Source organism: Ornithodoros turicata, chromosome 5 (genome assembly GCF_037126465.1).
Source record: "Ornithodoros turicata isolate Travis chromosome 5, ASM3712646v1, whole genome shotgun sequence".
Taxonomy (NCBI): domain Eukaryota; kingdom Metazoa; phylum Arthropoda; class Arachnida; order Ixodida; family Argasidae; genus Ornithodoros; species Ornithodoros turicata.
In genome coordinates, this window is record NC_088205.1 from 20,600,850 (window position 1) to 20,611,511 (window position 10,662).

Here is a 10,662-nt window from a genome sequence, read left to right on the forward strand (position 1 = left end):
GGGGGGAGTTTTCGTATCGAGCCCCCCCCCCCCCCCCCCTACCTTTGAGGTCGGGCTACGCCACCGGCGATGTTACATTTCAGGCGCTCATTGACTTTTGGTGAATTACTTGTTGACTTTGTCCCAAGGTGGAGCTCGCTACAGCTCATTTGCTATCTGTTAATGTTGTGGCGTGTGTTGCGTTTTTTTCTTTGTGTGTTCCAGACTCAGAACGGTTAATTTGGATCAGGTCAGGTACGTTTCATTTAGACATGGCAAACATAAAGTGGTGTTTCTCAACACAACTTAGCAGTGGTCTTCATGCATTACTGATACAGGCGTGAATAGAAACCTAGCCAGAGCAGCTGATACACAGAGAGAACATAGCCCGTGTGTGTTTGTCTTTTCCACCGCAGCCCTTGGGTTTCCTCCCTGATGGCTACACATGTCAGGGATAGGTTTCAGAACCGGTAGTTCCCGCCAAGTGTGAATTGCTTTTCAGGGGATCATCACACTGGCAGATGAAACATATGGTTTAAATTATTTGCAGGACAGGAATTGCGCAGCTTCACACAAATACTACTACTATGACGTAAGAGTGGTTTAAAATCTATATTTTTTGTGTTCCTGACATTATCGCACAAGATGTAGTATCCACTATGATCCTTTATGTGGGGGGTATGTACAGTGCAATCAACAGATGCTATTTACAAATCTGTGTTTTCTACTGTGTTGAAATGGGGTAGTTTGTATCTGAGAGCCATAGTGAAACACAGGCCCTCGAGAAACATGGCAACACATTGCAGGGACTCTGGATGCTGCCTAAATTTCCAGAACACACAGCTCAAGGCAGCGGTTAAATAACAAGTGGTTAGAGAAATCAAAGATAGTTGCATCCGTAAGCAGTCCACTGTTGGATTTGCTTCTGTCAGAGATACGTTATCTCAAAGGGAACGCACGGACACACTCAGAATGATACTAGGGCTGCCTGTGAAATAGAATGAGGAGAGGGGAAGATATATAACCTTTTTCTTGTCTGTTATTCTATTGGTTAAATTGTCATTTTCTTAGCAGCGTATGTGTGTATATTCCAGAGTCTGCTAATAAATATATCAGTTTAGAGCTAGCAGTCGCATTGTAGATGTCTCATCCTGTCCTTGGTTGCTTGTGATTCACTATGGCCATGCTTGCTAATGCAAAAACAGAAAACAAAAAAAGACAATAGAAAAACACGGAAAGAGCGACCTAAAAAGCTGCCTGTTCTAGTGCTCACATGGAGGCAATGCAATGAGGTAACATGTTCCATTCATGAATTGTGCATAGTAGTACATATCACAACGGCAACCGATTAATCAGATTTTTCTTAAGCACTTTGTTTTTTTTTTAGCTTTGTTTGCACAGTCTATTATTGGAGCTTTATGTGATTCCCCTCTTCAGATACTTTAAGATTGCTGATGCTGTGCAGTTTGTTAATTTTGAAACTGTACTGTGCTGAGGTACAAAAACAGAATTGTCATATCTGCATTTGAGCACATTGGAATAATTTGTAAGTACTTTACTTGTTGACATTAATATTTGCACCAGGTCACAACATTGTTGATTTATGGAAAATGTAAATAAATATATTTATTTGCTTGCCAAACAATGCACAAATGTCTTCTTTTCTAGTGAGATATTCCCTGTTCACCAGACATAAATGTGGAAAAGTTAAAGGGGCACAATGATGGTAGAGTCTAGCGTTGCTTTTTGCCACTTCACATATATGCACTGTTATTCGTGTGCACATGTAGGAATAGGAAGGTAGAGGATGCGCATAAAACATTTTGTATGCAGCCACATATATGGTTCAGAAGATTAATTAGATGATGTCCAAGCATATATAATTGTGCTTCATGTGCAATGGGTATGCTAACGGATTGCTTCCATGAAGCCTTTTTATTTATTTTTTATAAATTCTTTCTATAAATGTTATTTTTGATTTTATATAAATTTCATATTACATATTGTATACTTATATTTTTATAAATTTTATACTAAAAACTCAAGTTACACGGCCCCTGTAAGAGTGCCCTTTGCAAATGGTTTGATAACGTGTCTCGAACTGTAAAGGTAAGAGGCAATCGAGAATGCTGCAGACAAGGTTGCAACTTACATATTGCTTATCACGTCCTACATACAAAGTGCTTTGTACAATAATTCCTGAGCACGGAATTAATCCCGAGGCTGGCCAGTGATGTCACCCACGACGACAAGTCACATAACTGCCTTTAATACTTTTACACCCCATGGGCTGAGTTGTGAATTGAAAGAGCACTCTACAGAAGGATACGGTGCACCTGATTTCTAGGATCTATGCTATGCCCTAACTCTTCAGACACCACATTTCTAAGTGGCAATATGTGCTCTGGTACTTCTTTTGCGTCTGCATAGTGTGCAACGACATGGCTACTGGAGGTTCCGTGTGCATGTTTTTGTGCGACGGTGTTCATTACAAACAATATCCAGATGTTAGACATAAAATGCAGTAGCTTGTAGCGTACAACACAACGCAGCGTGACATGGGAGTGCGTGATTCAAAGAAAGCTTCTGGAAAATACACAGAATCTCACAAAAAGTTTAAAATGTGATTTGTATTTCGTTTTACGTCTTTCGTCGTTACATACCATCGTCGACGCTGTTGCACATTGATAAATCGTACGTAAAACTTGTCCCATAGCAGTATGCGGTTTCTCAAATACATAGCAAAATTTTCCTGCAGTAATAAAACGCTGTCGGCACGTTCTTCGGCTGTTCTTGCTGACACGGCTGTCGAAACGTCAGCCTCTACAATGGGCAAGTGCTGTAAAGGGGCTAACGCAGACGCGACTTGATACAAATTGTACGTGCTCACAAAACACAAACGACGAATTCCAGTCACAACATCGCACAGAGGTTGGTTCGCGAATGAGTTCGCAGCTGCTGCACTGTTTACTTATCGCGGAACGGTGGAACCCGGCTGTCCGCCATCTTCAAGCACAGATACGTGAAGCCGCGAGAAGCCGTAGCTGAAATCCACTGACAAGTACGAAGGCGCGTACACGTCACAATGCCCGTTCGGGCGCATTTACGTCATAAAAATGGCTGCGCCCATGTGTGTTTCGGAATGAATTACCTATTTTTTTGACATGGTACTGTACCGAACTGAGAGAATGAAGGTGTATTTTGGGGAGAGCTGGATGTGGGCTTTCAGAATATCACAACCGTTTCGACTATTTGGGATATCGGCATAGCTGACCTTTAATGGCATGGTCACCTCGTATCAAATAATATGAAAGATGATGTCACTGCTTGTCACTCTTCTATTATGTTACAATATGTGGCGTGAATGACTGTTTGTTAGCGGATGGGTACGTTTACCCAACGCCTTGAGGGTAGCTATAAACAATTAAACAAACAAAACAGATTTTACAACAACATCCCGAGCAAAGAATCGGGGAGACCATTCTTGGGGTGTCACCGCGAGCATGTCGTACGAACTTTGGCCCTCAATCGCGCTCTGCCTAAACGGTGGAGCCGTGTGAAAAATGTCCGTTCGAAAAGCGAATGGGAAGCGAACTACAGGCACTTTTAGCAAATCGGAAGAATCGTTCGTCCCCAAATGCATTCCAGATGGATTTGAGCGGCAACTGGATCGTGGGGGATTATTCACATGTTTTCTCGTAGTATATATGACATACTCGTATGAATACCACAGTGTACTTCAGGACTTTTTGTCCTCAGCGGAAAGCTGTAGTTGAGACGAACTAGGTCGGTCACCGTGTTGTCAACGTGCTGTCAAGCAGACGCCGGCACAGTTGGGAGACTCCATCTCATGTTGATGAATCAGGATTATGTAGGATGCAGTTTTGCTTTGAAAATGGTTAATGGCCCGTGTGTGGGCCTCTCTCCATAGTTAACCAAAGAGGAAACGGCACAGAGATGGGCACTTTGCATATGCGCCTTGCATATATGCCTTGCGCCCTGCAGTGGAACTGCGCCTTGCGCAGTTCCACTAGATCCACTGCGGGCTCCGCTGTCGTAAACAGCCGCATCTTGCTTCGCGATGTCAATCGGTCATGTTCGCCGAATAAAACGAGACGACTCAGCGCGAGTGGGTCCTCCGTACGAAACCATGCTCCTCACGACTAGCTCACCGATTCTTAATGCGCATGCGCGGCACTCGAATCGGTCATTTCGTTCATGCGAAAACGACTCGCTAAAACTCCCTATTATAAGGAATTGTGTTATCCGCCGGAAGAACGACTCTATAAGCACATGGTTCAACATGTCACCATGCGCCATCCTCCCTAAGTCATCGGAGTTGATTTCGCCGGACCGCTCACACTGAAACAAAAGACGAGGAATTATCGCAAAGGATATGTTGTTTTATTCACCTGTGCGGTTTCAAGAGGCGTACACCTCGAATTGTACGAAAGCATGTCGACCGACAACTTTCTACAGGTCTTTCGCAGGTCCATTTCCCGCAGAGGCATTTATCGGTCGGTATATAGCGATAATGTTAAGACGTTCCAGGTAGCTACCAAAGAATTCCGTGAAACACCGAACATAATGAAACCCCCACTGATCCAGGACTATTCTTCCACCAGAGGTATCCACATGCACCTCATCTCAGAACGGGCTCGGTGCTGGGGTGGCCGCCTAGTACGGTCTGTAGAACCGGCAATCAGGAAAACCCTATCCAGATCTATAGTTGATATCATGGACATGCAAACCTTGCTGACTGAGGTGGAGGTCATGATAAACTCCAGGCCGATAACGTACGTGTACGATGAAGAAACAGAACCCGTCCCATTGTCACCGACAGCCATTATAACGGGAAAACGACTGACGGTTCACCCTTCCTGTTAGCCCTCTCCCGAACTGAACGCCTCGTTAGATGCCACGCAATCATCAGAACTAGTTATATGTACCTGGAGGGAACACCAAGAACATCTCACGCAGGTATGGGATAGGTGAAAAAAAAAAAAAGAATGTTTCAAGGAGCTGCGCTCAGCACACCACTCATCCATTGTCCAATGTGAGCGTTAGGGACGTTATCCTCATTGAAGAGCCAAATAGAATAACACTACAGTGGAAAATGGGAATTGTTCAGAATATTTTGCCCGGTCCTGACGGAAATGTCAGAGCATGCTTCTTGAAGACTTCCAATCTACATTCAGACCATCGGCGCAACATCTTCACAAGATCGAATCGTAAGAATCACAGCAGCTGGATCCTGCTGGTTCGCGGGCGCCAAGCTGTTAAATGTATTGGCTGGATATAAAAAAAAACTACAAGATCTCCTCCCACACGATCTACGTCACGTTCACTTGTCCCCACCATCACGTGACCAACATCTAGTTCATTCATTCCTGTTCCTTAGCGGCAATAAACATCATCATTCCTCGCTCTGTGCTGTTCTGTCTCCCACAGTCATCAATACGTTCACCGGGTTGTGGCCGGAAAAACTGGTGTCGTTCGGTGATGTGAATCTAGATTTTGAAGAGCAACCTCAATAACATCCTCATTCTTAAAATGAGCTGTCGTCGCAGCAGACCGAGGCAACAAATCCATCATCATCCAGCAGGGACTGTGCACTAACGTTTCGGAGAGAACGTTAGCGGAGAAAGAAGGCGCTAAGCGGTCTGGCCATGTTTTGTTCGCAAGAATCGTCCACATTTCGTTTGTTTTCCTTATCTGTTTTTCTGCGTGGTAGTGAAGTCGGTAGTTATGAAATGGCGAAGTAGGGAGCGACCGGAGCGACTCTCCCACTCTGGCGCTGTCGCAAAAGTGTCCGACGCGTCACCTGGAGAAGTGCACGTCCCTGTGACTCCGTTTGAAGGGAGTCTGCACTGAATCAAAAGGGATTAGGTACAACTCACTCACGCACGCACTCACTCACCCTCCCTGGCCTCCCACCCTAGGCCCGTTCACACTATTGCGTTCCAATGCGTGCGGTTTGCCGTTGTAACAATATGTCGGCAGCCCTGCGTACGATAGGCCATCATAGGCCGGCTCCAGGTGAATAATAATGTCAACGCATACGCACGCAGCCACAGGCACGCATTTTAGCGCAATAGTGTGAACCGGCCTTTGCTCCACGATACCCCATAGCTCGGCGTTTCGGGCCTTCGAAACTCGCGGTCACAATCAACTGCTAAGGAGTGAGTTCGGGCCCTGTTACAAACTCACGTGAAGGTCGACATGGCGTATCGGTGAGCTCGATCATGCCGCATATTAGTGCACTCACCGGATAACATCACACTTGTAAAGACAGCAGGTGTGATGTTATCTTGTGAGTGGGCTAACATCCGGCATGATCGAGCTCACCGATACGCCATGTCCACCTTCACGTGAGTGCGTAGCAGGGCCCGAACTCACGCCCTATCAGATGATTGTGATCGTGAGTTTCGAAGGCCCGAAGCGCCGGCGTATGCGATACCCACCATGTTGCAGGCATGTTTTGACAAGTCGACGGGCTGTAACCGTAGAAAGGTGCCTAGCAGAATTGCTGTTTTTCGCTAGTCGCTAAATTGTTTTCCTTCTCCTTCCACCACGGACCATCAGTTGCCGCCGCTCGTGCATGGTTACATAGGTCACGGTACAGTAAACTATGATCCCTAACAGTATAACGACGATGTCCAGTTATAATTTTATTGAAAGTATAGGGACGATCGCAATGAGTAGTCTTCTCCTTATGCCACTCAATTAAAAGCAAATTACAATCTTTCACACATAGCTGGCCTATATCCATATCCTACCAAGGTGTAACGCATGAAATATCCGACAAGGGGAGCATTTAGCTCGAGTTATTCGTTAAGTCTAGGTACATCGGTTGTCCTGGTGCACATCCGAAGGCCGTGGCAAAGCCTGGAACTTGAGGCACCACCGTATTGCATATCGCACTTTGCAGTACACTGGGCGCCTCCTTTCCGCACACCAAGAAGCACCTGACCAGGTAAAACAAACGATTGGAAGGAAACCCATACACCTGCTCCGTCGAATTCGTAAGCCTCGCCACTTGTCTGTGAGCAAAATTGGTACCCATCGCGTGAAAAACCACATATGTTTGTTCAACCTCGTCTTCTAGGACATGCCCTTTTAAGAGATGTTCGCGCATGGCTCTTGAAAAATGGCGATACCTCTCGTACACCTTCCTCGGGACCGTTCGGTCTCCGGGGTGTTTCGGCTGAAAGTCGTCGTTGCTGAAGTATACGAAATGCATGAGCTGGAAAATATCGTACGCCAGGTGCGAACCTAGTGCTGCCATTTTGACGTGCAGTGGCGTTGTTTCTACCAGAAGAGGCACGGCCACCAAGGTCAGGGGAAGACGCAGCTCCCTGGCGACGAGGAGGCGGTAGATAGATACCGTGGACACCAGGGGCAAATGAACGATATCTTGGCGCGGATGTTTCATTGACTCCTTGAACCGACGAGAATTGGCGTGAGCTATATCTATGTACATGTCGAAGAAATCGCCTGTGAGTTGCGGCACGTAATCATATCTCCTGTCTAGTAAGGACCACGTGCCGGTCATGTTAAACGAGCCGAGGGAAAGAGAGTTGAGCATGGTAGTCATGTCCTCGTTGTCAGCAGCCATCGCCTCGTTGAATACTTGGCGCATGAGGTCATAAATATCAAAAACGGCCTTCTTGTCCCGAACGGCGTGACTCCTAGCCGTCCACATAAGCAAGGGCAGGAGACTGGACACTGTATCGACGCAACGGTGGGTGACGTAGCTTACGGCGTCCTTTTCCTTTTTCAGGTCTTTCATGAGGGAATTGGTCAGATGACTAGAAGTAAATGGCGCCAAGTACCAGACTAAGTACACGCCGATGTATTGCTTAAGTTGCGAGGCGACCTCTTGGGTGGCCAGATACGTTCGGTCGAAGGTCTCGAAGGCTGTGCGTTGAAGACAAAGGATCTGATCATCCGGCCATTGCTGCGAGCTATCTGGTAGATGACGGTTAACAGCGAGGCGAAGCTGAACGTCACTGAGGTTCATGTACTCGGGTTGGTAGACGTCCAAGTGGGACGCCATGGATGATTGTACTCGCGCGTGTATGGAAAGCACGTCCTCGATCATTCGTCCGTACGATCGCCCGGTTCCTCCGATTCGCTCAGCGCAGAGTCGAATGTAGCTTTCCGCTGTCCCGGACTTGTTGAGGGCACTCAAATGGGAGATCCATTCCAGTACCCTGGAGTAACCAATTTCTGTGTTAATCAAGCTCAACTCCCAAAACATGATCGGGTGAATGCTTCAGCACTGACAGATATCTCCACGTAAATATGACTGCGATAAAGCACACATTGCAGAGTTTTCCAGGCTATGTATTACACTTTTCAGGTTATGTATTCGTGCCTTATAAAACAAGAGAGTGTGCAGTCGCCCTATGCATAACAAGGAACCGCAATAAGGACAAAACGAGGTACCAACTTTCTTTGTAAACCTACGACAGCATCGAATGACTCACCTGTAATCCAGTGATAAGTAAATAATGGTCATCCGAGGAACCTTGGGGTGACGTCCAATCATGAACGACCATATCGCTGGTACTCCATAATCGAGAGAGGAGCTCACGAGAATGTCCAAGATGTCAAGCCGTGTGGCAACGCTCTTGTCAGGCCACGTTAATTTCTGACTCCGCAGGAAATCAATCAACGAATCTTCGCTATCGGCGTACTTGCTGCACTCCGTCATCAATAAGGAGGCTTTCTCCAATACACTCTGCCGTTTATCACTCTTCTTTCCGCCGTGCAGCACCAAAGTCTTGATAACGTCTTCCATGTGGAACCTGTTGTACTTTTGAAGCGGAGTGCCGTAGCGCTTGCCGCTGTATTCCCACCAACCAGCGCAAACATACGAGTAGAAGTTGTGGCAAGGATCCGCTGATAGGTTTACAGAGTGGTTCATATCGCGCTTCAGGGAGAGGCATTGGGCTCCCTTGCACTGGCTGCGGAAACTGTTGAATCCCCGAAATGGGACGAATATGACGATGGCTGATGTCTGCACTGTCATAAACACTACGAAGGCTATACGAGAGAAGCGGGAGTGCACCTTCGGGCGCTCTTCGGAGGACATGTTCTTCTTCTCTTCTCCTTCTAACTGCTGTAATATGTTCTGCTTCTTCTTCTCCCCAGGAAAATGGCCGCTATCCGCAAAGGAGATTGGCCAGGGCTAATTCATTATGATATGACTGTGACAGTGACACTAGGGGCTAGAACCGGTTGGAGCCGGCAACGAATGAAATGAGATTATCTGCGATGACGGGATTCCATTTTCCGGTATGGGACGCACCGAACGAGAGTAATGCGCATAATGAGCACGCTGAACCTTAGCAGTGTAAGGGTGAGGGACGGTAGGCGAAGGCGGCGGTAGGTACTACAGTCGAGAACAAAATGTTGGATGGTTTCGTCGTGACCGCATTCAGGACACCCTGGGGAAGGTTGCACCCCACTGCGATGGAGGTAAAAGTTAAGCGGGAGGGCAAGACACCGAAGACGCGTCAGACAGACTTCTGCACGTCGAGAGCGGCAATAGCTCGGGTTCCAAGCGAAAGAGAGGTGTTCATAGCCGAGGCAGGGAGGAGGCCGAGCAAGGGATAGATAGCGTCTGTAACGGGCACGAACAACGGCAGCAACCGGCGGGAGGACAGGAAGCACGGGGCCGGACAGGGCCATCTTCGCCAGGGTGTCAGCAGCCTCGTTGAGCGGGAGCCCACAATGGCCTGGAACCCAGGTTACAATGAGGTATGATATGTGAGAGGGGGCGAGCGAGGTCAGGACTGGGAACAACGAGCTATCGCGACATTCCAAGGCCGATACCACAGATGAGGAGTCGGATATGAGAAGTGCCTTACAGAAAAGCGGGGGCACTTTGAGTAGTGCGAGGGCCATTGCCAGGAACTCGCTCTTGTAAACAGGTGTATAGTCGGGCAAGCGGATAGGAAAACGGGCGTCAAGTTGTGGGATGACAATGCCCCACACCGGCCCGCTCGTCCGAGAAGATGCATCAGTTGCGATGATGAGGTGATCAAAGAACCGAGAAAAATGGCAATTCAACACAGTCTGGGATGATTCAAGGAGGTGTGCTTCGCGCCGGGACGAAATATATCGAGAACCTGGACGGAAATTGGCGCTGGCGGGGGCATAGGTGGGGCAATGCGTACAAGCGAGACGTCCAACGGAGTCAGCAGAAGCTGAGCAAAGAGGAGTTGAGGGATGTTTGATTTCCGCCATCGTCTACACATCCAGGATCGCATATATTTAAGAGAGTCATTATATAGTAAAGCAAGGGGATTCTGCAACAATGAGAGCAGAGTGTTCACGGTTAGCAGGCGGAAGCGATCCTTCAGCGGCAGGACATGGGACTCCAGATACAGAGCATCGTTGGCAGTGAACCTAGGAAGGCCCAAGCATAAGCGTATCGCCTTCCTCTCTAAGATAAACAATTTCCTCAGCCGGTAGTCGGGAAGATGGGATAAGATGACATATCCATACTCCAGTATAGGGCGAACGCAACATTTGTATACATAAAGCAACGCATTCCGACGCATACCCACACGGACGCTAGCGCACCGTTGAAGACAGCCTAAGGCAACAGAGGCCCTCTTACTGATGTAATCAACGTGGTGTCCCCAGGTCAAACTGTCGTCGTACACCTAA

At 47.4% G+C, this 10,662-nt stretch overlaps 1 protein-coding gene across 1 annotated transcript; it reads right to left on the reverse strand.

Annotated features, from left to right (window-relative positions):
• Positions 1-6,687: 6,687 nt before the first annotated feature.
• On the reverse strand, positions 6,688-9,064 carry LOC135395370 (phosphate-regulating neutral endopeptidase PHEX-like). Its single transcript, XM_064626608.1, has 2 exons — positions 8,472-9,064; positions 6,688-8,195 (listed from the first exon to the last, which is right to left on the reverse strand). The coding sequence occupies exons 1-2, from the start codon at positions 9,014-9,016 to the stop codon at positions 6,797-6,799; spliced, it is 1,944 nt and encodes a 647-aa protein (XP_064482678.1). The 5' UTR covers positions 9,017-9,064; the 3' UTR covers positions 6,688-6,796.
• Between the last annotated feature and the right edge of the window lie 1,598 nt (positions 9,065-10,662).